We start from the raw sequence: 26538 nt of genomic DNA, 5'->3' as shown, positions 1-26538 counted from the left end.
GGAGTTCAGTTTTAGCCGGCTGTCTAATCAGTCTAACAATGGAGTCGATGCCCATGCGCACTGAAACCGAGAGGAGGAGTCACTCTATCCTATGACCCTGAAAAGATTTCTTCGAAGAAAAACAACTTGTAACACTCCGAGCCCAACACTAGATGTCGGAAGAGATATGCATAGCATGTGAATCTGCAGTACGACATGCCACGAACAGATGTACACTGGGTGAGTGACATTTTCCATATATATATATATATATATATATATATATACATATATATGTTCGATGGCATATGTTGCTGCAGATACACATGTTTGGCACAGTCCGCTGCCTGGTGTTGGGCTCGGAGTATTACAAGTTGTTTTTCTTCGAAGAAGTCTTTTTTGGTCACGGGACCGAAGGACTCCTCCCTCTTTGGCTCCATTGCGCATGGGCGTCGACTCCATCTTAGATTGTTTTTTTTCCGCTGTCGGGTTCGGACGTATTCCTTTTCGCTCCGTGTTTCGGTTCGGAAAGTTAGTCAGAATCTCGGAAGAAAGCGTCGGTATTGTTCCGTTCGGTATCGGGATAGTTAGGTACATCGACACCGATCATCGGAAGACTTTGGGGTAGCTTCGATTCCCCCATCGGGGCCTGGTCGGCCCGACCGCGTGCGACATCGAAGCCGATGGAACGGACCCCGTTCCGTTTCTGCCCAAAATGTCACAGTAAGTATCCTTATACAGATCAGCACTTGGTCTGTAACTTGTGCTTGTCCCCCGAGCACAAGGAGGATACCTGTGAGGCCTGTCGAGCCTTCCGGTCCAGAAAAACACTCCGGGACCGAAGAGCCAGGCGTCTACAAATGGCGTCCACGCCGACAAAACAACGTTTCGACGACGAAGAGGAAACATTCTCGGTTCCGGACTCAGAATCCGGAGACTCCGACGTCGAACAACAGCAACAAACTGTGAGTAAGACGTCGAAAAGTAAAACCATCGACAAAACGAAAGCCCAGGGGACGCCACTGCCAACAGGCCATGGCTCGACCCATAAAACAGGCGACCCGTCGAAGGCGCCGAAAAAGGGCACGCCCATAGCGAAGACACCCGACTCCGGTCGAGGGACCGCCATGGAGCAACCTCGGAGCCGAGAAAGCGGCTCCGAGAGACAAAAACAAGATACCGGCACCGAAAAACATCGGCACCGAGAATCCATGCCGAAAGGAACAAAAATTCTGTCGGTGCCGAAACCGAAAAAAGATTCTCTCTCGGCGCCGAAAAATACCACACCTTCATCCTACTCAGAGGAACAAGGAATAAGTGGCCAGATGCACAGATTTGGACAAGAGCTCCAAAGTGTAGAATCAGACTACACACAAAAGAGACTGTACATCCAGCAAGACACAGGGAAGATATCAACCCTTCCCCCAATAATAAGGAAAAGAAGGATCAGTCTCCTCAAGGATGACGCACAACCACAAACCAAAGTGGTTAAAAAAGTCACGCCTCCGCCCTCTCCACTACAACAGGCATCGCCGGCACAAACACCGCCACAAATGCACTCACCAGCGCAAACTACCATAAGTCAAGATAATCAGGATCAAGACGCTTGGGACCTATACGACACCCCAGTGCCGGACAATGATCCAGATTCATACCCCACAAAGCCGTCACCGCCAGAGGACAGTACCTCATACTCACAACTGGTGGCTAGGGCTGCAGAATTCCACAATGTCCAACTGCATTCCGATCCTATAGAGGATGATTTTTTATTTAACACCCTCTCGGCTACACATAGCCAATATCAATGTCTCCCAATGCTACCGGGGATGTTACGGCACGCAAAACAAATTTTTGAAGAGCCCGTAAAATCAAGAGCCATCACCCCAAGGGTGGATAAAAAATACAAACCACCACCCACAGATCCAGTGTTTATTACTTCGCAGTTACCACCTGACTCCGTAGTAGTAGGGGCAGCTCGCAAAAGAGCAAATTCCCATACATCTGGCGACGCCCCACCTCCGGACAAAGAAAGCAGAAAATTTGATGCGGCAGGAAAAAGAGTAGCATCACAGGCAGCCAACCAGTGGCGCATCGCAAATTCTCAAGCGCTGCTGGCCAGATATGACCGCGCTCACTGGGATGAGATGCAACTTCTCGTAGACCATCTTCCCCAAGAATACCAAAAAAGGGCGCAGCAAATAGTTGAAGAGGGACAAACGATCTCAAACAATCAAATCCGCTCTTCACTGGACGCAGCCGATACTGCAGCGAGAACAGTCAACACTGCTGTCACCATAAGGAGACACGCTTGGCTCCGCACTTCAGGCTTCAAACCTGAAATCCAGCAGGCTGTCCTTAATATGCCCTTCAACGAAAAACAACTTTTTGGCCCTGAAGTGGACACAGCCATTGAAAAACTTAAAAAGGACACAGACACGGCCAAGGCCATGGGCGCACTCTACTCCCCGCAGAGCAGAGGCTCTTTTAGAAAAACTCCATTTAGAGGGGGGTTTTGTGGCCAACCGCAGTTCACAAAAACAAGATTACATGACTGCTTTAGACCTCAAAGATGCGTATTTCCACATACCCATCTATCCAGCTCACAGAAAAAAACTCAGGTTTATCACAGCAGGAAAACACTACCAGTTCAAGGTGTTGCCATTCGGCATAACAGCTCCAAGAGTGTTCACAAAGTGTCTATCAGTAGTAGCAGCCTAATTAAGGAGACAACAAATACATGTCTTTCCATATCTAGATGATTGGCTAATAAAATCAAGCAATTTTACACAATGCAACAACACACTCATTACATGATAGAAACCTTGCACACCCTACGGTTCACTCTCAATTACAAAAAAGTCACACCTTCAACCAGCACAGGTACGACCTTACCTAGTTGCTATCCTAAATACTCAACAAGCCCTAGCTTATCCAAATATACAAAGGATACAAGCTTTCCAAAATCTCATACCACTCATACAGCCAAATCAACAATACACTGTAAGATTTATCATGAAGATTCTAGGAATGATGGCATCTTGCATAGCTATAGTCCCACATGCAAGACTAAACATGAGACCCTTACAACAGTGCCTCTCACAACAATGGTCGCAGGCACAAGGTCAACTTCAAGATCTGGTGTTGATGGACCGCCAAACACATATTTCCCTTCAATGGTGGAATCGCAGAAATCTAATGAAGGGGCAGGGATTTCAAGACCCTTTGCCTCCGACCATAATCACAACAGATGCATATGATCGGTTGGGGAGCTTACCTCAACAATCAGACCATTCAAGGGCAATGGCATGTCAAACAGAAGCAGCTACACGTGAACCACTTAGTATTATTAGCTGTATTTCTTGCCCTAAAAGCGTTTCAACCTCTTCTCAAACAGAAAAATGTTCTCAGAAAAATAGACAAAATGACAACCATGTATTATCTCAACAAACAGGGCGGGACACATTCATCTCAACTGTCCCTTCTAGCCCAAACAATTTGGAAATGGGCAATTCACAATCAAATTTATCTACTAGCACAATCAATCAATTTGTAAAGCGCACTACATAGTCGTGAGGGTTTCAAGGCGCTGGGAGTGGGGGGTGGGGGGATAGGAGGGGGCTGCTACTGCTCAAAGGGCCAAGTCTTGAGGAGTTTTCTGAAGGAAAGAAGGTCCTGGATCTATCGTAAATCCGGCGGGAGGGTGTTCCAGGTCTTGGCGGCGAGGTACGAGAATGATCTGCCACCGGAAGATTTGCATCGGATGCGGGGGATGGAGGTGAGGGCGAGGTTAGTGGAGCGGAGGTGCCGGTTGGGGGTGTAGAAGCTGAGTCTGTTGTTCAGGTATGCTGGTCCGGTGTTGTGGAGTGCCTTGTGTGCGTGGGTGAGGAGCTTGAAGGTGATCCTCTTGTTGACGGGGAGCCAGTGAAGGTCTCTTAGGTGGGGGCTGATGTGGCAGTGGCGAGGGATGTTGAGGATGAGTCGGGCGGAGGCGTTTTGGATGCGTTGGAGGAGTTTGGATGAGATACCGGTGTAGAGGGCGTTGCCGTAGTCGAGTCTGCTGCTGGCGAGGGCCTGGATTTCTGCTTTTCTTTTTTCTGTTGGGATCCATTTGTAAACTCTGCGAAGCATGCGGAGGGTGTTGTAGCAGGAGGAGGAGATGGCGCTGACCTGCTTTGACATGGAGAGTGAGGAGTCGAGGGTGAAGCCGAGGTTTCGTGCGCTGTCGGTGGGTGTCAGTGGGGGACCCAGCATGGACGGCCACCATGAGTTGTCCCAGGCGGAGGGGGTGCGCCAAGGATGAGGACCTCTGTTTTGTCGGAGTTCAGTTTTAGCCGGCTGTCTAATCAGTCTAACAATGGAGTCGATGCCCATGCGCACTGAAACCGAGAGGAGGAGTCACTCTATCCTATGACCCTGAAAAGATTTCTTCGAAGAAAAACAACTTGTAACACTCCGAGCCCAACACTAGATGTCGGAAGAGATATGCATAGCATGTGAATCTGCAGTACGACATGCCACGAACAGATGTACACTGGGTGAGTGACATTTTCCATATATATATATATATATATATATATATATATATACATATATATGTTCGATGGCATATGTTGCTGCAGATACACATGTTTGGCACAGTCCGCTGCCTGGTGTTGGGCTCGGAGTATTACAAGTTGTTTTTCTTCGAAGAAGTCTTTTTTGGTCACGGGACCGAAGGACTCCTCCCTCTTTGGCTCCATTGCGCATGGGCGTCGACTCCATCTTAGATTGTTTTTTTTCCGCTGTCGGGTTCGGACGTATTCCTTTTCGCTCCGTGTTTCGGTTCGGAAAGTTAGTCAGAATCTCGGAAGAAAGCGTCGGTATTGTTCCGTTCGGTATCGGGATAGTTAGGTACATCGACACCGATCATCGGAAGACTTTGGGGTAGCTTCGATTCCCCCATCGGGGCCTGGTCGGCCCGACCGCGTGCGACATCGAAGCCGATGGAACGGACCCCGTTCCGTTTCTGCCCAAAATGTCACAGTAAGTATCCTTATACAGATCAGCACTTGGTCTGTAACTTGTGCTTGTCCCCCGAGCACAAGGAGGATACCTGTGAGGCCTGTCGAGCCTTCCGGTCCAGAAAAACACTCCGGGACCGAAGAGCCAGGCGTCTACAAATGGCGTCCACGCCGACAAAACAACGTTTCGACGACGAAGAGGAAACATTCTCGGTTCCGGACTCAGAATCCGGAGACTCCGACGTCGAACAACAGCAACAAACTGTGAGTAAGACGTCGAAAAGTAAAACCATCGACAAAACGAAAGCCCAGGGGACGCCACTGCCAACAGGCCATGGCTCGACCCATAAAACAGGCGACCCGTCGAAGGCGCCGAAAAAGGGCACGCCCATAGCGAAGACACCCGACTCCGGTCGAGGGACCGCCATGGAGCAACCTCGGAGCCGAGAAAGCGGCTCCGAGAGACAAAAACAAGATACCGGCACCGAAAAACATCGGCACCGAGAATCCATGCCGAAAGGAACAAAAATTCTGTCGGTGCCGAAACCGAAAAAAGATTCTCTCTCGGCGCCGAAAAATACCACACCTTCATCCTACTCAGAGGAACAAGGAATAAGTGGCCAGATGCACAGATTTGGACAAGAGCTCCAAAGTGTAGAATCAGACTACACACAAAAGAGACTGTACATCCAGCAAGACACAGGGAAGATATCAACCCTTCCCCCAATAATAAGGAAAAGAAGGATCCGTCTCCTCAAGGATGACGCACAACCACAAGCCAAAGTGGTTAAAAAAGTCACGCCTCCGCCCTCTCCACTACAACAGGCATCGCCGGCACAAACACCGCCACAAATGCACTCACCAGCGCAAACTACCATAAGTCAAGATAATCAGGATCAAGACGCTTGGGACCTATACGACACCCCAGTGCCGGACAATGATCCAGATTCATACCCCACAAAGCCGTCACCGCCAGAGGACAGTACCTCATACTCACAACTGGTGGCTAGGGCTGCAGAATTCCACAATGTCCAACTGCATTCCGATCCTATAGAGGATGATTTTTTATTTAACACCCTCTCGGCTACACATAGCCAATATCAATGTCTCCCAATGCTACCGGGGATGTTACGGCACGCAAAACAAATTTTTGAAGAGCCCGTAAAATCAAGAGCCATCACCCCAAGGGTGGATAAAAAATACAAACCACCACCCACAGATCCAGTGTTTATTACTTCGCAGTTACCACCTGACTCCGTAGTAGTAGGGGCAGCTCGCAAAAGAGCAAATTCCCATACATCTGGCGACGCCCCACCTCCGGACAAAGAAAGCAGAAAATTTGATGCGGCAGGAAAAAGAGTAGCATCACAGGCAGCCAACCAGTGGCGCATCGCAAATTCTCAAGCGCTGCTGGCCAGATATGACCGCGCTCACTGGGATGAGATGCAACTTCTCGTAGACCATCTTCCCCAAGAATACCAAAAAAGGGCGCAGCAAATAGTTGAAGAGGGACAAACGATCTCAAACAATCAAATCCGCTCTTCACTGGACGCAGCCGATACTGCAGCGAGAACAGTCAACACTGCTGTCACCATAAGGAGACACGCTTGGCTCCGCACTTCAGGCTTCAAACCTGAAATCCAGCAGGCTGTCCTTAATATGCCCTTCAACGAAAAACAACTTTTTGGCCCTGAAGTGGACACAGCCATTGAAAAACTTAAAAAGGACACAGACACGGCCAAGGCCATGGGCGCACTCTACTCCCCGCAGAGCAGAGGCTCTTTTAGAAAAACTCCATTTAGAGGGGGGTTTTGTGGCCAACCCACAGACACCACCAGCCAACAAACAAGAACCACACCATATCAGGGTTCCTTCCAAAGGGGAGGTTTCAGGGGATATAGAGGGGGTCAATTCCCAAGGAGTAGGGGAAGATTCCAGACTCCAAAAACACCTCCCCCTAAACAGTGACTTTCAAGTCACGCAACCCCTTCACTCAACACCAGTGGGGGGAAGACTAAGCCAATTCTACCAATCTTGGCAACAGATTACAACAGACAATTGGGTATTAGCAATAATCCAACATGGCTATTGCATAGAATTCCACAAATTCCCACCAAACATCCCTCCCAAAACACGCAAAATGTCACCACAACATTTAGAACTTTTAGGACTAGAAGTTCAAGCACTACTGCAAAAGGATGCAATAGAGTTAGTACCAGTACAACAAAAAAACACAGGAGTTTACTCCCTGTACTTTCTAATTCCAAAAAAAGACAAAACATTAAGACCAATATTAGATCTCAGGACACTAAATACCTACATCATATCGGACCATTTTCACATGGTCACACTACAAGACATCATTCCACTGCTCAAACAGCAAGATTACATGACCACATTAGACCTAAAGGATGCGTACTTTCATATACCAATACACCCTTCTCACAGAAAGTACCTACGGTTCGTATTCAAAGGAATACATTACCAATTCAAAGTGTTGCCATTCGGAATAACAACTGCACCAAGAGTGTTCACAAAATGTCTAGCAGTAGTAGCAGCACACATCAGGAGACAACAGATACATGTGTTCCCTTACCTAGACGATTGGCTAATCAAGACCAACACAGTAAAAAAATGCGCAAACGACACCACATGTGTCATACAAACCCTTCACAAACTGGGGTTTTCCATCAACTATACAAAATCACACCTAGAACCGTGTCAGACACAACAATATCTAGGAGCAACCATCAACACATCAAAAGGAATTGCCACTCCAAGTCCACAAAGAGTGCAGGCATTCCACAAGGTAATAAGTGCTATGTTTCCAAACCAAAAGATACAAGCAAAATTTGTGCTAAAACTTCTAGGCATGATGTCATCATGCATAGCCATTGTCCCAAACGCAAGACTACACATGCAACCCTTACAACAGTGTCTAGCATCACAATGGTCACAGGCACAGGGTCAACTTCAAGATCTGGTGTTGGTAGACCGCCAAACATACCTCTCGCTTCTATGGTGGAACAGCAAAAATTTAAACAAAGGGCGGACATTTCAGGACCCAGTGCCTCAATACGTTATAACAACAGATGCTTCCATGACAGGGTGGGGAGCACACCTCAATCACCACAGCATTCAAGGACAATGGGATATACACCAAACAAAATTTCATATCAATTACCTAGAACTGTTAGCAGTATTTCTAGCGTTAAAAGCCTTCCAACCCATAATAACACACAAATACATTCTTGTCAAAACAGACAACATGACAACAATGTATTATTTAAACAAACAAGGAGGAACACACTCAACACAATTGTGCCTCCTAACACAAAAAATTTGGCAGTGGGCGATTCACAACAACATTCGCCTAATAGCACAATTTATTCCAGGAATACAAAACCAACTAGCAGACAACCTTTCGCGAGACCACCAACAAGTCCACGAATGGGAAATTCACCCCCAAGTTCTGAACAAGTACTTTCAAATTTGGGGAACACCCCAGATAGATTTGTTAGCAACAAAAGAAAACTCAAAATGCCAAAACTTCGCATCCAAGTACCCACACCGCGAATCACAAGGCAATGCTCTATGGATGAGTTGGTCAGGGATATTTGCATACGCTTTTCCCCCTCTCCCTCTCCTTCCATATCTAGTAAACAAGTTGAGTCAAAACCAACTCAAACTCATACTAATAGCACCCACATGGGCAAGACAACCTTGGTATACAACTCTACTAGACCTTTCACTAGTACCGCATGTCAAACTACCCAACAGACCAGATCTGTTAACACAACACAAACAACAGATCAGGCATCCAAACCCAGCATCATTGAATCTGGCAATTTGGCTCCTGAAATCCTAGAATTCGGACACTTAGACCTCACACAAGAATGCATGGAGGTCATAAAACAAGCTAGAAAATCTTCCACTAGACACTGCTATGCATCTAAGTGGAAAAGATTTGTTTACTACTGCCATGCCAATCAAATACAACCATTACATGCCTCTACGAAAGACATAGTAGGATACTTACTACATTTGCAAAAAGCAAATCTCGCTTTTTCATCTATAAAAATACACCTCGCAGCAATATCTGCTTACCTACAAACTACTCATTCATCGTCTCTATTTAGAATACCAGTTATTAAAGCATTCATGGAAGGGCTAAAAAGAATTATACCACCAAGAACACCACCAGTTCCTTCATGGAATCTTAACATCGTCTTAACAAGACTCATGGGTCCACCTTTCGAACCCATGCATTCCTGTGAAATGCAATATCTAACCTGGAAAGTCGCATTTCTCATTGCAATCACATCCCTCAGAAGAGTAAGTGAAATACAGGCATTTACCATACAAGAACCATTTATTCAAATACACAACAATAAAATAGTTCTAAGAACAAATCCAAAATTTCTGCCAAAAGTAATCTCACCATTCCATTTAAATCAAACAGTAGAATTGCCAGTGTTCTTCCCACAACCAAATTCCGTGGCTGAAAGGGCACTACATACATTAGACATCAAAAGAGCACTAATGTACTACATTGACAGAACAAAGCTAATCAGGAAAACAAAACAACTGTTCATAGCTTTTCAAAAACCACACATAGGAAATCCAATCTCTAAACAAGGCATTGCTAGATGGATAGTCAGATGTATTCAAACATGCTATCTTAAAGCCAAAAGAGAATTGCCTATTACACCAAAGGCACACTCAACCAGAAAGAAAGGTGCTACAATGGCCTTTCTAGGAAACATTCCTATGAGCGAAATATGTAAGGCTGCAACCTGGTCTACGCCTCATACGTTTACTAAACACTACTGTGTAGACGTACTAAATGCACAACAAGCTACAGTGGGCCAAGCTGTACTAAGAACATTATTCCAAACTACTTCAACTCCTACAGGCTAAACCACCGCTTTTAGGGGAGGTAACTGCTTTATAGTCTATGCCAAACATGTGTATCTGCAGCAACATATGCCATCGAACTGAAAATGTCACTTACCCAGTGTACATCTGTTCGTGGCATTAGTCGCTGCAGATTCACATGTACCCTCCCACCTCCCCGGGAAGCCTGTAGCCGTTTAGAAGTAGATCATAAATCTTAAACATCTGTACATTTGTAAATAATTATTATAAACTCTTAACGTACATACATATTCACTCCATTGCATGGGCACTATTTATAGCAAACAACTCCATCCTCACCCTCTGCGGGGAAAACAATCTAAGATGGAGTCGACGCCCATGCGCAATGGAGCCAAAGAGGGAGGAGTCCTTCGGTCCCGTGACCAAAAAAGACTTCTTCGAAGAAAAACAACTTGTAATACTCCGAGCCCAACACCAGGCAGCGGACTGTGCCAAACATGTGAATCTGCAGCGACTAATGCCACGAACAGATGTACACTGGGTAAGTGACATTTTCAATATATATATATATATATATATATATATATATATATATATATATACACACTGAAAAAAACAAAGGTTACAGAGATGTTATCTCTCTTATAAAACCTTTGAAATTCAACAGTTAGTTATTGCAAGTAACTAAAACTCACGGCCTAAGGTAACTATAACTCCCGCCCCCATCATGCACAGTTTTTTTCCAATAATTTGACTTCTAATGTTTTACTGATATTTTTATTGATGTAATAAAAGTTGTCATGAGTGCTGCAATATCTGGGGTAATTAGTACTGCATGGTGAGGGCGATTGTTTTTGAATATGGAATTGCTGAATAAGCACACTTACTAAGCTATGCCTTCTCCAAGCCCAGGAGCTAGGATCATTTGTCCTTTCCAGAAGTGGAGCTTAAACTGGTGACCTGCTGCATTCATATTTGTAAGTGCATCCTGTTTAGGTTTAATTTCTGTGAAATGAGCAGTATGGCCAGAACGGAAGTTCGCCTGCTCGTTCATCCAACAAGAGTCCACAGTTCACACAAAATGTATATCCAATTGGAGCAATTTCTACTGGTTAGCTAGTAAGTGCTACCTTGTTGGTTAAAAGTGCATTGTGGGGGACTGGGAGGTGGCACACAACTTCCCCCGGGCCAATTTCGGCAATGGGGACTCCATTCCGACTATAATTCCATGGAGGGAAGTGGGGGGGTGGTACGCGGCCCCCCCTCCCTGGGTCCCGGCTTTCATTAAATGAGAGGGGTCATGTGTTCCCACCTCCTCTTCCAGCTGATTTCGGCCCCGTGGACCCCATCCCCAGGGGCCCGGCTTAAACATTTTACTTATTGCGGGGAGAAGGGCGCTCAGCCCCCCCCCCCCCCCCTAGCTGATTTTGGACCCAGGCATCCCATACCCAGGGGCCCAGCCATCTCTTCTGGGTGCCCTCCAGGGCACCCTGTGTTCAAATAGACTGCAAGTGGAGACTCAGAACCCCCGCAGTCACCGCAACTCTCCATCTCCTGCAGCTCGGCTTATGCCGAGCGGGCCTTCCACACATAATTAAGTATGAGCCTCTGGGAGGTGGAGGTCCCCAGGGCATAAATAAGTCCAGGAAAGGGGCCTGTGCGCTCCTCCCTCCTTAACATTTACATGTCCATGGGACCTGGCCCACCCAGGGCTTTGGCAGAACAAGCGCCGGAGGCAGTGCTTATTTTTTTTCATTTTACATTTATTTCTACTAATTCGTCGTGAATTTGCAGCATTTTTTTTTTTTTATTGGCACCCCAACACCAGAGCTACGGAATCAGTGTATACCCTACTCACCTGAAGCCGAGTCTCAAGATGGCTGCCAACACTTCCTGGTTAAAGTGTTAGCAGCCAGTTACAGCTCTGCATTTCCCTGCACGAGCTCATTATCCGCAAATCCTTCGTGCCTCTAGATATCTAGATTTTTTTTTTTTCCTTTAATATCCCAAAAACTACTGAACGGATTTACACCAAATATAAAGAGCTGCCTTCTTGGCAAATTTGGTGTAATTCCGTCCTGTGATTCGTGCTATAGTTGTGTCTAAAATCCCTATGGGAATTATAATGGAAAACAAACTTTGTTTTGCCCCTCCCTAACCTTTTATTTTCTGCCCCCATTTGATGGATCACCTTGAAACTTCCCATGTACAACAAGATTCTCAGGAACACTTTTTTTTGCAAAATTTTGGAAAGATTTGTCAAACCGCACCAAAAATAATATGAGCAAGTTTAAAAAAAAATGCTTTTTCAGTGGAAACATGGTCATAACTTAATTTTACATGTCTTCGGACAAGTCGAGGGTCTTCGGCATTTAAGACCTAGCTCTGTGGTGGAACCAAAAAGACCCTGCTGAACTAAAAGATTTTTATGAGGCCATGCCCCTCATCTTCTGGAATCCCTCTAGAATGCACGTAGGCCCCACGTGTCCTGGAGGGGCTCCTACTGGTTTTCTTCCTGCAGGTTCGCCCTTGGTGCCATTCTGGCCCCAGGGATCCATAGATGGATTGGGAGCCGCGCCGCCAGTCTAACAACCTGTGTCTGTTCCAGTGTTGACTCCCAGTGGTGGGTCCGCCCTCATCAACATTCCCTACTCTGATACAGAGCTGGGCTGGCTTTGTCTTATGCTGGCTTCGTCACCCACTGGGAGAAGACACCAGAGAGACATATTTCTACAACAGGCCTGGATCGGTTGATGATTGGGAGAGGTCTGCAGTCCCTTATAGTTACCAGAAAGAAGATCCTGAGGACACCTAGTATGAGAATCTGGCGGATGCCAATGGCCTGGAAATCTCTCCAGACATTTGCCTGGTCTCTCCTTCTACCATGGCTATGGCGGAGGGTGCTTTCTCTCATAGGGGATTTCCATGTATAGTCATAAGCACTGAATAGTTCCGCGCGCCTGCGGGGACCCCGGAGCACTGGTGTGAAGTATATTCTTAAGTGCAAATATCAACCCTTTGAAAAAAGGTTTGTCAAAAAACACTTAAGAATAACACTGTGCAGCCTATGTGAACAGCTACACAGGCCAAATTGTTTAAAAGAAAAAATCAATATTAGTGTAAATTCAAGTTCAAACACCTATTTATTTTATAAATGTAATAACAAGTACATTCTCATACTTTATTTACACCTCTGATGAGAATAAAAACAATGCAGGGCAGTGTAGCCCATAGGCTGCCATTATACAGAATGTAAATAGAGCTGTGCCTTTAAGAAAATAAAGTCTTCCTGTATCCCATCATGCACAGCAAAAGGCAGTTGCCTCAGTTCTTTTTTCCGGCTCCTTCTGACAGGACCCTGAAGCATTGAGCTCTACCTCACAAAGTATTTTGTGACAGAAATGCATTTAAAATCTTTTGAATTTCAATTTTCACTCGACGTTTTTAACATTGAGTGATCATTTCCTACTTTTTTCTGTTAAATTCTGACAGAATTTTGAGGTTTTTCTAGTTTAGAAATGCCTTCACTTTTTGACAAATGTCCTTCTTGTGGCAGAAAAAAGGCTAAAACAGATCCACATAGGGTCTGCATAATTTGTCTTCCATCCAACCACAAACCGGAGTCGTGTGACATCTGTAAAACCTTCTCCAGAAGAAGGAGAAAAAGTGGCCATTCCACCACAGAGCGAGGAGAAGGTCAGTCTTCTACCAGGGCTCAACCTGTTTCCTCTATAACTCCTACCAGACCTGCTGAAAAACGGCACAGGTCTCCGACGACGTCGAGGGCGTCGACGTCGAGACAGGGAACGGCGCCAACATGTTCGCCGTCGAGGAGTGGTTCGCCGGCGAGGAAAAGGCATTGTTCGCCGTCGACAACCGTTTCGCCGCCGACACGGCGTGGACACCCGACGTCGAAAGAATCTGGGTCGCCGTCGACGCGGCGAGGACGTTCCACATCGAGGAGATCCAAGTCAGGCTCGCCGTCGACACGGCGAGGGCGATCGACGTTGAGAGAGAGTACTCGCCGTCGGAGACGTTCGCCGTCACCACAACGACGTTCAGGGTCGTCGTCGGGAGGTTCTCCACGGCGAGGGGAATCGACATCCAGAGGCACTCGCCGTCGCCGCGTTTCGACGTCGAGGAGTGTGTCGACGTCGAGACGACAATCAAAGAGGCCTAGAAGGGTTTATACAACGTCGGAATCCTCGGCCTCACTTATCCTGCTTCCAGCGTCTCCACAGCTCTCGCCTCAGCAGTCGCCGTTGCCGCAGACACCGGTAACACCTACGGCTCCTCTTCCGGCTCCTCCTTCAGAGTCTGTTCCGAGGACTCCAACGCGATCTGTAAGGCGTTCTGGACATTCTTCTAGACATTCATCTTCCTCTCGGCACCATCGTCATGAATCACGACAGAGATCTCAGCATTCACATCACAGACATTCTTCTTCGTCTACACGGGACTACTCTCCAACCCTATCGGACTCACCGTCCCCGAGAGTGTCCCCCATAGATGATGTGAATACATTCCAGGAGGTCTTAGTGCGAGGGGCAACCAAACTGAATTTCCCGCTGGCGGTGCCGGCTCCATCGACGTCAGTAATCTTTGAGACCTTGCATCACAGGACATCTTCAAGACCTTTGCTTCCACTGGTTCCAGGTCTTATTAAGCCGGCAATGGAAATTTTTCTTACACCGGCTGCAACAAAGTCTGCTCCTTCCAGACTTATTAAAAAATACCGTCCACCAGAACAAGATCCTCTATTCTTGAGGTCGGACCCAGTACCGGACTCGGTGGTTATAGTGGCAGCAAAGAAATTGCATTCTACGTCACCGTCTTCCTCTTCACCTCCAGATAAAGAGAGCAGAAAGATCGATGCTGCAGGAAGAAAAGTGTGCTCTACTGCATCCATCACCATGAAAGCAGCCAGTGCCACTGCTTTATTAGGGAGATATGATCGAGCCCTCTGGGACTCTGTACTGCAGTTTGCGGAGCATCTTCCTAAAGACAAAAGGGAAGATTTCCTGGAGGTCGTGGGCGAGGGAGCTATGGTTTCTAACCAAGTTATAAGTGCTGCGGCGGATTCTTCGATTCTATCCGCACATAACTATGCTCACGGAATAGCGCTCAGGAGACATGCATGGCTGCGGCTTACATCGCTTAAACCTGAAGCACAGCAGAGAATACAAAATTTACCTTTCTCAGGCTCCACTTTGTTCGGCTCTCATGCCGATGACGAGATGGCAAGAATGAAGTCTGAGCTGGATACCCTGAAAGCAGTAGGCATGGAACGACCGAAAGAACATCGAAAGGTATTCCGCCCATATCAACGGAGACTGTTCACCCACAGGTATCAGACTCCACATTGGATGTCTTCACGCCCTCAGCAACAGCAACAGCAACAGCAGCAGCATCATAGGGGCTTCTCCACACAACGAAGGTCGACAAGGGGTCGTTCAACACCTCAAACTCAGACAACTCGACAGGCTCCCGCGTCTAAGCCCTGAATCTTCGCTTCTCCCTCCTCCGTTATCCACTCCGGTAGGGGGAAGTATCTCAAATCATCTGGACGAGTGGCTACGCATCACAACAGACGCCTGGGTACTGAATATTGTGAGACATGGTTACGTTCTCAGATTCACCAGTCCTCCACCATCTGTTCCACCCAAAACAACCAGCCGACACCTCGATGCTCTTCAGTTAGAAGTCACCATTCTATTACAAAAAAGAGCCATAGAACCCGTCCCGATCAGCCAGCAAGGGAAGGGGATTTATTCGAGGTATTTCCTTGTGCCCAAAAAAGACAAGCAAGAGTTTCGTCCCATTTTAGATCTAAGGACAGCAAACAAGTGGATTCGCAAAGAGAAATTCAGGATGCTATCCTTGCACCAAATTTACCCACATCTTCGTCAGGGCGACTGGCTCTGTGCAATAGACCTTTGCGACGCTTACTTTCATATTCCGGTGACCAAGAAACATCGAAAATTCCTAAGGTTCACCGTCGGAAAACGTCATTACCAATTTGCGGTTCTGCCCTTCGGCCTCAAATCAGCGCCAAGAACTTTTTCCAAATGCATGGCTGTGGTAGCCGCCCACTTGAGGAAACATCAAATATTTGTCTACCCCTATCTAGACGATTGGCTCATAAAGGCCTCCAGTTATCTAGAGGCACAACAACATTTCAAATGGACTCTACAGCTGTTACAGAAGCTCGGTCTCAAGTAAATCTCCTGAAATCCACAGCAACACCTGTTCAGAGGTTGCATTACTTAGGGGCCATTATAGATACCAATCTAGGAAAGGTGTTTCCTTCGGAGGAACGACGATTATCGATTCTCCACAAGTGCAAGCAACTGCAAGAGACTCCACAGACCACTGCAAGAGTAATAGCTTCTCTACTGGGCTCGATGGCGTCTTGTATCCATCTCGTTCCCAATGCTCGCCTCCATATGAGACCATTACAAGAAAACCTGGAGGATCAATGGAGTCAACTAATGAACGAATGGGAGAGCAAAGTCCTCCTTTCTCCCCACGCCCTACAGTCCCTCAAGTGGTGGTGTCTGCCCGACAATCTCTTGGTGGGGATTCCCTTCCAACATCAGCCTCCAGCTCAAACCATCGTAACAGATGCGTCACTGCTCGGATGGGGAGCGCACATGGGACATCTTCGAGTCCAAGGCAAGTGGTCACAGAAAGAGAGGCTCTATCATATCAACCTGCTGGAGCTTCGCGCAGTACACCTTGCGCTCAAAGCTTTCCTTCCCTCTCTGAGAGCGGAAACTCTCCTTCTCCAGACGGACAACGTGGCCACTATGTACTACGTAAACAAACAAGGAGGCACCAGGTCCAGGATTTTATCCAGAGAGGCTCAGATAATCTGGCATTGGCTTCTAGCCAGGAACATGTCGATAGTAGCAAACACACCTACCTGGCATCCAGAATGTTCAAGCGGATGCTCTCAGCCGCGTAATGGACGAGAACCACGAGTGGGTTCTACACGACGACGACGTTCATTCCATTTTCGAACTATGGGGTACCCCCTCTATAGACCTATTCGCAAACCCCAGAAAACAAAAAATGCCAAAACTTCGCCTCCAGATATTACCATCCAGGGACACTGGGGAATGCCCTGTGGATAAGCTGGTCAGGAGCATTTCTTTACGCCTTTCCACCGCTTCCCCTGATTCCGGCGGTCCTCCAGAAGTTATCCAATGCTCGGACCAAAATGATCCTGATTGCTCCGGAATGGCCACGCCAATGGTGGTTCCCAGACCTCCTTCACCGGTCACTCAAACCACACATCAGGCTCCCGTATCGTCCGGACCTGCTCACGAAGTTCAGAGGGCAGATATCCCATCCCAACCTCTCATCATTGAGTTTGGCAGCATGGCTCCTGAGCTAGTGCAATATGGACACTTGAACTTACCTCAGGATTGTATGGAAATCCTGAAACAAGCAAAGCGCCCTTCCACACGATCCACTTATGCAAGCAAGTGGAAGAGATTCTGCGTGTGGTGTTTAGACAACAACATCGACCCGATATCCTGCGGAGAGTAGTCTATTCTGCCATACTTGCTAAATTTGGCAAAATCGGGCTTACAATTGTCATCAATAAAGGTACATTTGGCGGCTCTAACAGCATACAGAAAGAGCCCCTCACAAACTTCATTTTTTCGAATCCCAGTTATTAAGGACTTCCTGGAGGGTTTAAAAAAGGTTTTTCCTCCCATTAGAAGACCATCTCCTCCATGGGAACTGAATGTTGTCCTATCGCGGCTGATGCTTCCTCCATTCGAGCCAATACATAAGGCATCACTTCAGCATCTCACATGGAAAACTGTTTTTCTGGTGGCAATCACTTCAGCACGTAGGGTCAGCGAAATCCAGGCCCTTTGCGCTCAAGAACCCTACACGGTTTTTCATTCTGCGAAAGTGGTAATGAGGACTCATCCAAAATTTTTACCGAAAGTCGTCTCCGATTTTCATGTGAACCAAACCATTTCATTACCAACCTTTTTTCAAAATCCAGCTACTCCTGCTGAGAGAACTCTGCACTCTCTGGATGTTAAGAGGGTTCTGAAATTTTACTTGGACAGAACAAAATGCTTACGTAAATCACAACAGCTTTTTGTTAACTATGGCCCAGTTAGAACAGGGTTGGGCACCTCTAAGCAATCATTATCTAGGTGGATTGTTTCATGTATAATGTTCTGTTATCAGTTAGCGAACAAGTCCCTCGGTGGTAGGCCAAAAGCCCACTCTACTAGAGGGAAGGCAGCTACTACAGCCTTGATGAGAAATATCCCTTTGGCAGAAATATGCAAGGCTGCCACTTTGAAGTCGGTCCATACCTTTACTCAGCATTACTGCCTTGATACAGACGCTAGGGCAGATGCGCAGGTTGGACAGGCCTTGCTTAAGAACTTATTTGCATAACTTTTGTGTTTTGGCAGTATTTTTTCTGTCTACTCCACCGCGGTTATGGGGATGGGCTTGCTAGTCTATTCAGTGCTTATGACTATACATGGAAATCCCCTACGAGAGAAGGAATGGTTTCTTACCTGTAACTCCAGTTCTCTCGTAGGGGTATTTCCATGATAGTCATAAGCAACCCTCCCTCCTCCCCGGTGGAGTTCACATAGAAAAGGTTGCCATAAATATTGTTGATGTTGGTAGTCCAACAAAGGTTGTTCCAGGTTAAAAGCCTTCAAAAAGAACTGAGCCAACTGCCTTTTGCTGTGCATGATGGGATACAGGAAGACTTTATTTTCTTAAAGGCACAGCTCTACGTATTTACATTCTGTATAATGGCAGCCTGTGGGCTACACTGCCCTGCATTGTTTTTATTCTCATCAGAGGTGTAAATAAAGTATGAGAATGTACTTGTTATTACATTTATAAAATAAATAGGTGTTTGAACTTGAATTTACACTAATATTGATTTTTTCTTTTAAACAATTTGGCCTGTGTAGCTGTTCACATAGGCTGCACAGTGTTATTCTTAAGTGTTTTTTGACAAACCTTTTTTCAAAGGGTTGATATTTGCACTTAAGAATATACTTCACACCAGTGCTCCGGGGTCCCCGCAGGCGCGCGGAACTATTCAGTGCTTATGACTATACATGGAAATACCCCTACGAGAGAACTGGAGTTACAAGTAAGAAACCATTCCTTATTTACAATGGTGGTCGGGAGGGTGGCTGAGGTCCTGAACTTTATGCTGTCCTCAGTGACAGTCAAGACAAATGTCTTAATGGAGGTGCTTTAGCTAGTAGTTCTCCCCACAGAACTATCACTCCCATTTAATAAAGCCCTTACAGTCGTCCTTTATAGGCCCTGGTCCGAGCCCTGCACAGGGGCTTTTGTACAGTTTACTCATACAGCACCCCAAGCTGGAGAGCTTGGTGGTCCAAGCCTCGATGTCCAAAATGAACCCTAGTGCATTCCCTATCATCCCACAGGATGAGCAATCCAAAAGGCTGGATACCTTCGGGAAGAGGATGTTCTGTCCTGCCAACCTGGCATTGTGGTCGATGAACACCACATGCCTCCTGGGCTGATACTCCCACACGGTCTGGGACTCATTTGCGAAGGTGCTGGCCATAGTTGCTGAAGAGGCCCAAGCCATACTGTCTCAGGCAATTGCCGATGGAAGAGACTCAGCAATGTTTGTCATGAAATGTGAGCTGGATATTCCGGATACACTGGGCACAGCAATTTTCTCACCAGTGAGACTTAGGCACCGCACCTGGCCCACTGGTTTCTCAGGGAATGTCCAAGCTTCACTTGTGGACATGCCCTTTGATGGTGCCCTTTTGTTCGGTAAGAAAGTGGACTCAGTGTTGGAGCACTTAAAGGAGCTGCAGGTCTATCTATGGCTCCTCACCATTCCTACTCTGTCTTCTGCCATTTCATGCCCATAAAAGGGGCCTCCAAACGGATCTCTACTTTCCCAACCACCACAGCCAGTAAAGTTTGCAATCATTTCGCGGCCAAAGACGCAGTTCTCACAGACCACGTGGTACAGGCAGCCAGAAGTCTGGCCTGTCCAACACCCTCCCTGGCAGCTTCCAAACCCCTTTAGTTTGTCCTCCAGCTATCATTGGCATCCAGTGGGGCCCAGTATATTCTGTCACCTGCATCACTGGAGGTCAGTAACATCTTGACCATTGATTTTTGGACCTCATCCAAAGGGGCTACTCCATCCCCTTCATGTCCTCCCCTCCTCTCATGCCACCCACTTATGACATTTTGACGGATGACCACCTCTCCTTGCTCTGACAGGAAATGTTAGCTCTCTTGGCCAAGGGAGCTATAGAGAGGGTGCCCACATCAGAAGTAGGGCATGGTTACTGTTCCTGCTACTGTTTGTTGCCCAAAAAGGATGAAAGCCTCTGCTCTATCCTAGACCTACGCCTTCTAAACCTCTTCCTGAAAAAGGAGAAATTGAAGGTGCTCATGCTCAAATCCTGTCTGCCTTAGATCCGGGAGACCGGATGGTAACCTTGGATTTGCAGGACGCCTATATCCACATCCCTGTCCTTTCTGCCCACAGACGTTCACAATGGGACAGGATTACTTTCAGTTTGTCGTGCTCCCTTTCAGCTTTACCAGCACCAGATGTTTTACACATTAAAGTTTCTATAGCTGCTGTCACTCGGAGATGCTTTTCTCCTCTAGTGTCAAAGTCTGCAGTATTATCCAGCAGCTAGGCGCCCCTCCACCAGGATGATATACACTTGCTGTTGGAATAAGTTAGTGGTAGGGTGTGTATTAACCATGTTGACTCACTATCCTCTTTCTCAGGTTCTCTTATGTATTCTATCCTGAGCCCAGCAGGGCTCTGCGCTGGACACAGTAAATGGTACATTTCTGCAGTTGCCAGATCAGCCATCCCTTTTCAAATCCCCTATTGTATATAGGTTCTTAAAAGACCTCCAACAAATGTTTGCAACAGCGCCTTTTATTATGGCTCAGTGGGACCTAAAACTGGTTCTTGCTTTTTTAATACATGCTCACTTTGAGCCACTCTACCACTGCCCACTCAGACATCTTGCCATCCAAACAGCTTTCCTAGTGGTAATAATCTCTGCCTAGAGGGTCAGTGTGCCAAGAACGTCTGCATACGTGGAAAGGGGACTGGCTAGACCTTTTAGCGAGAACGTGCAGAGTCAGACTTCTGCATGTTGGAGTTCCTGTGAAAACTTGCTAGGAGATGCATTCTTGCTGGAGTGGAGCATGGAAATCCTGCATGCCTTCCTTCCTTTTCCTCTCCAGCACTGGCTTCTGAAGAAGATCAGGAGCAACAGGGCACTGGTCATCTTAATGCCTCTGGATTGGGACAGGAGAGTGTTACTCAGAACTGTTGAGCATAAGCATCTGCCCTGCTCGATCAAGTGCCAATCCTGTAGGCTCCTCTGGTGCAGGATCAGGGCAGGGTTCTGCCCCTGAACCTCTGAAATCTTCATCTCCATTTGTGGAGATTGAGAAGTGACAGTTCAATCTGCTACTTGAGGCTGTGGTTGTAATCTGTCTACGGTTGGCACTCGTCTATAAAATCAATTTACGCCAGGCACTAGGACACATTTGTGGCGTGGTTTGGAGCCTGAGAACAAACCTGTTGCAAGCTACACTGTCAGAGGTTTTATTGTTTGATTTGTCTTTGACTCAACAAGGGTTTACAATAGGGACTGTTAAAGGTCATTTGTCGGCCCTTTTTGCCTTTTTCTGTTTGCCAGACCAACCGTCCTTGTTTGAATCACCTGTTGTGATGCAGTTTATTAAAGGTTTAACTCGCATATTCCTTCCCAAACCATTTTTTTATGCCACAGCTGGACCCTCACTTGGTCTTGCCATTACTTGTGTGTGCTCCATTTGAACTTAGGCATAGCTGCTTGTTGCGCCTTCTGACTCTAAGGACTGTATTCCTAATTGTGATCACTCCAACGTGTCGCATGAGTGAATTCCAGACTCTCTCTGTACCACCACTCTACACAACCTTTTTTCTACACAGACTTGGGCTGAGGACTCAATTGGCTTTCTTGCTGAAAGTTGTGACTTATTTCCACGTTGTGCAAAAACAGAAGATGGACGGAATTCAGAGCAAATCAAACATCCACCCCCAGTCACAGATCTGGGTTTAATCCATCAGTTTTTTTGCTTGCCAAGCCATTCCAGTTTGGACCTATATGCTATATGCAAATCAGTCTTGACCCTGTTCCCCATGGGAACAGTCCAGCCCGAACTGCCAGGCCAGGTCCTCCCTGAACCAGAAACAAGCATCCTGGGACCGGTTTCAGGGTATCACCCTTCATCAGCCTGGCTAGCTTGAATCTTTTCCATGTTGAGCAATTCATTACTCCGTTCTTTTCCCCTCCTCACCGCTCAAACAAGGAGAGGCTCCATCATTTGTACCTCAAAAGAGCCTTAAGCTTTTACATCGATCAGACCAAGGTCCATTGGTTGGATAATCAGCTTGTTTGTGGGATTCCCTGCAGTGACAAAAGGAAAGACCAGTGCATTGGCCAAAAAACATCCTCTGAAAGATCTGAAAGACAATTTTACCAGGGCCATGGCTGCCACCACTGTATTGGCACTCGGAGTGCCTGTCCTGGACCTTAGTCCAGCAGTGACGTGAGCATCGGTGCACATGTTCACAGACCACTGCTGCCTTTGCAACCAGGCCCAAATGGAAGAGTATTTTACCTGTTTGGTTTTGCAACATTTTCTGGTCCAAACCCACTCCTCAGGCCCTCCTTGGGGGAGATACTGCTATGAGATCTACTCTAAAGGTGGGGAATCTGCAGTTAAACATATGCTTCAGAAGTACAAGTTCCTGGTGTATAGTCTAACCACTGATTCCTGACTGCCCTCTCACCTCCCTGTTCTATGGAGTGGTCTCTATTAACATCTAAAAAGGTCCCAAATTAGAGATCTTCACACTGATACCCAAATGTTTGCCTTGGCCACCTGGAGATATTCTTTTTTTTGGGCAGGTGAAAAGGTACATTACTAGTTTGTATAAAATACAGCATATCCTATAGATGATGTAGTCCTGATGAAGGAGTAAGTTTAGATCTGTCTGCATTTGAGAGATATGGCCAGATGTCTTCAGTTGTTTGAGAGGTTTGTGGAGGGATACTTCAGCACTGTTAATGTGCTATCAGGAATATTGGTGAGCTTGAACAGTGGTTCTGAGGTCTGATTTGTGTGTGAAATTTGACTCTTCTTAGTAAGGAAGTTGTGTTCCATGTCTGAGGTGGGGAGAGAGTCAGACAAGTAACTGATGTTGGCACTTATGTGTGGGGCTTAAATTCGGCTTCCCTCCATCAGTGCAGAGACAGAACAAAGCCTATGTAGTGCTGCATGCCATCACCTAGCAGTGCGCTTGAGCACTGCTATGAAAGGTTTTTGGATCCAGTCTGGCTTCTGGGGACTATTCTAAAGGTGAGGATTCTGATGTTAGATAGAGTATCCACCAGAAAAGGACCATACAGGAGATAAGTTACATTTTCTTCTGTACCTTTTCTGTGTTTGTGTGTATCCATGTGGACTTTGAGGTCTTACTACGTCCAGTGAAGCTGTGCAGCATTGAAGTCTCTCTTCTTGTGAATAGTCCTTCTCTTCAACTCAAGAGTTCAGTGTTACTGTAGTTAAGACTGTGGAAAGCATATTAATCTATAACAGAGTCATGCTTTAAACAAGCAAGTAACATACTGTTAGCACTAGGTTTGCAGTATGATATGGGTCATAGAGTCTAATACGACAGACCCAACTTCCATAATAGGTAAAGTGGGAGATTGCGACATGGGCTATTCCCACATAATGGTTTGAAGTCTGAATGAAAGGTGTATTCTGAGGTTCAATGCAATGACTACAGAGTCTAGTTAGAACTCTTTAGAGTAATGAATTAAGCCATAACCGACCAATTTTGCAAGTTAGTAATTATTATTCACCACAACAAAATAAAAACTACTTGTATCCCTCAACATATTCACATTTTAAATTTGCCCTCTTCCAGAGAGACAACATTTGGGGGCCTTTCCTAATCATTTCACCAGCATCCACACTGAACAACTGGCATCAGGAATTTACCAGATTTGTTCCAAGGTTTAAGGTAAGAGATGTGTCAAAGAAACTGTATCTATTAAAAATAATTTCTTGATGTTTCAAAAAACTTGTTTCATTTTTAATCATGTCATTTTTAATGCTGGAAAGATAGCTTAGTAGGCTATTGCACATAGAAAGTGTCATGTGAGCAGTGTTCAAATTGTAGACTTTTGTTACTGAGGAACTCGGTTGTAGTCACAGCTTCATCTTATAATTTCAGAGATTCTGTGCATATCAGTTTATCACCCTGTGCCTAAATCATAAAGATCTGTGATTTACATATGTGTAATGTCTATAAATATTTGTGAATGTAAAAATCCACACAAGCAGTATGCTGTCCCAACTACGTAGTCACAGCTGCCCTCCCCAACTCACCCTGGTGAATTCCTTCCTTGATCTTTTACATTTACTTTCTCATTGTCATGATACTTCAGATAAAATGAAAATGTTCTTTTAGTAAACCACTCTGCTGTTCCTTGGAACTAGTTTGCACTATTGCTAAAGCAGTAATTGAAATGAAATTTGAATGCGCAGTAATCAGCTCAGTCAAATCTTTTTAAGATTGATGTCCAGATCTGATGTGCAGTACTACTTCTCTGCTCAGAGTCAATCCTACTCTTTTTCTGCACAAAATAATTTCTTTGCTTCGCCTACACTGATTCCTTGCAGGCCCAGAAAACTATATCTTGAGCTCACATGTGGTCTTGATGTTGTTCTGCCTGTATCAGTCTATATAACGTTTGGGTTATATGATGATCCGTCAGGTTCTTTTAGCCACATTAAAATCCGACTTTACCTGGCTCCCAGAGTTTCCTCTCACCACAGGTAGTTTTCAAAATCTTTTTGAATTACCTCCACAGTAACCTATTGGAATTCTTCCCTTTTTGGTTTTTCAGAATTGTTAGTCACCTCAGGTGCTCCTGCATTTGCCTGTGTCAAAGCTCCCTCTGGATAGCTCAACATCTTTCTTGTACTTCTTTGATACTTGTCCTCAAAATAACTTTAGCATACAACTGAGTAGATATTTCTTCATACCCCCGGGTTTACTAACTTTAAAGGATTATTTCAAAGACTACATCAGGATTTCACTGCAATGGTCAATCCCATTTGAACGTTATTTCCTATCCTTTTACCACTGGAACAGCTACTTCTAGTGGATCAAGGGATGTGTATTTGTTGAACAATAGGTTTTGTGCCAAGTTTCCTTCTATAATCCTGATTAGATCAGCATTGGTTTCCTGATTGGAAAAAATGAACATTTTTCAGAACCATTGAATGGTCTACAATCACTTCTGAATGGATGGCATTACCCTCCCAGAGACTTCGGAGACACGTACCTTGCGGTCCACATTTGGCCCCACGATGTATTCTGTCTGTTATTTCCAAGGCAACACAAGAAAAAGCAACCTAGCCAGAAGCCAGAGAATTTATTTTGGTTGCTTCTCAACCTTTTGGCATTTCAGTGATTCTTAACCTGTGGTCCGGGGACACCTGGCAGTCCACGGAGCCTCCTCAGGGGGTCCATGACCACTCAGGAAATGAAATATTAACTGAGAAAGTGTATTTATAAATAAACTGACTAAAAATACAACTGAATTAAATAAAAACGTCATGTAAATGTCAAGGAATTTGAAATAAGAGGCTAAAAATTAAATTAGAATCCTGAGATAGATTAGTGGGAGCACTGCAGGTACATCAGACAGAATATAGTATGGACGATGTGTGGCTTCAATTCAATTTTGAAAAGCTCCAACCGTCCTATTACAAAATATTCTCTTAGTTAATTTGTTGCAAATTAAAATGTGTTAACATTTGTGTAAGTGTTTGAATGCTTGTTTCTCTATTTTTTGTGTATTGTTTTGCGGTTCAAATCCTCAACAATGTTTAGGCCGCGGTCCCCGGCTGCCAGCATTGACTCAGTAGGGGATTCCCAGATTCCAATAATGATTCAGTGGAGGTCCCTGGGTTCCAACAATGATAAAGTGGGGGTCCACAGAAGTCAAAAGGTTGAGAACCACAGACCTAGCATATACCTTGGCAATGCATGTACGAGTGGAACCATTTACAAACCCCTTTACACTAGTATTTAAAATGGGGTCTGAGTGCCATTTTCCAGCTATATTTAGCATTGTAAACATTCTTCTTTTTTGTGAAAAATCCCACAAGAAGTCTTTATTTTCTCTGAGAATGCTCTAGGGAGCATGTTCACTAATTCTATCTGAGATATTTAATTTACTCCCATTACTGTATTCATTTTGCTCTTTTAAAAAACCATCAGCGATTCTGTGGCATTGGGATTCAGTGTAATGTTAAGGACTTTTTGATGCTGCCAACCTAGCAAATCCTCTCAATATTTCCATTTATACTACCAAACATGGTAACATCGTTGTATCCACAATTGGCATATTTATTTGACATGTAAGTCCCTTGTAAAGCGGTGTTCCATATACACAGGACCTGTAAATTAAATGATGCTTGTGGGCCTGCAGCACTGGATGTGCCGCCCATTTCAGTAGCCCTTAAGCATGTCTCATGCCTGCCACTGCGGAACCTATATGTGCAGTCTAACTGGCAC

General features: G+C 45.7%; 1 protein-coding gene across 1 annotated transcript in view; it reads left to right on the top strand.

The window, feature by feature from the left end:
• Positions 1-26538, top strand: part of INO80 (INO80 complex ATPase subunit) — a 626594-nt gene that overhangs the window by 214064 nt on the left and 385992 nt on the right. Inside the window, exon 14 of the mRNA XM_069208609.1 lies at positions 23875-23970. Within this exon, the coding sequence (XP_069064710.1) occupies positions 23875-23970 (96 nt within the window). The remainder of the gene's footprint in view (positions 1-23874; positions 23971-26538) is intronic.

Source organism: Pleurodeles waltl, chromosome 9, assembly GCF_031143425.1.
Source record: "Pleurodeles waltl isolate 20211129_DDA chromosome 9, aPleWal1.hap1.20221129, whole genome shotgun sequence".
NCBI lineage: Eukaryota > Metazoa > Chordata > Amphibia > Caudata > Salamandridae > Pleurodeles > Pleurodeles waltl.
The sequence above is the reverse complement of the archived record's forward strand: the minus strand, read 5'-3'. Positions and strand labels throughout refer to the sequence as shown.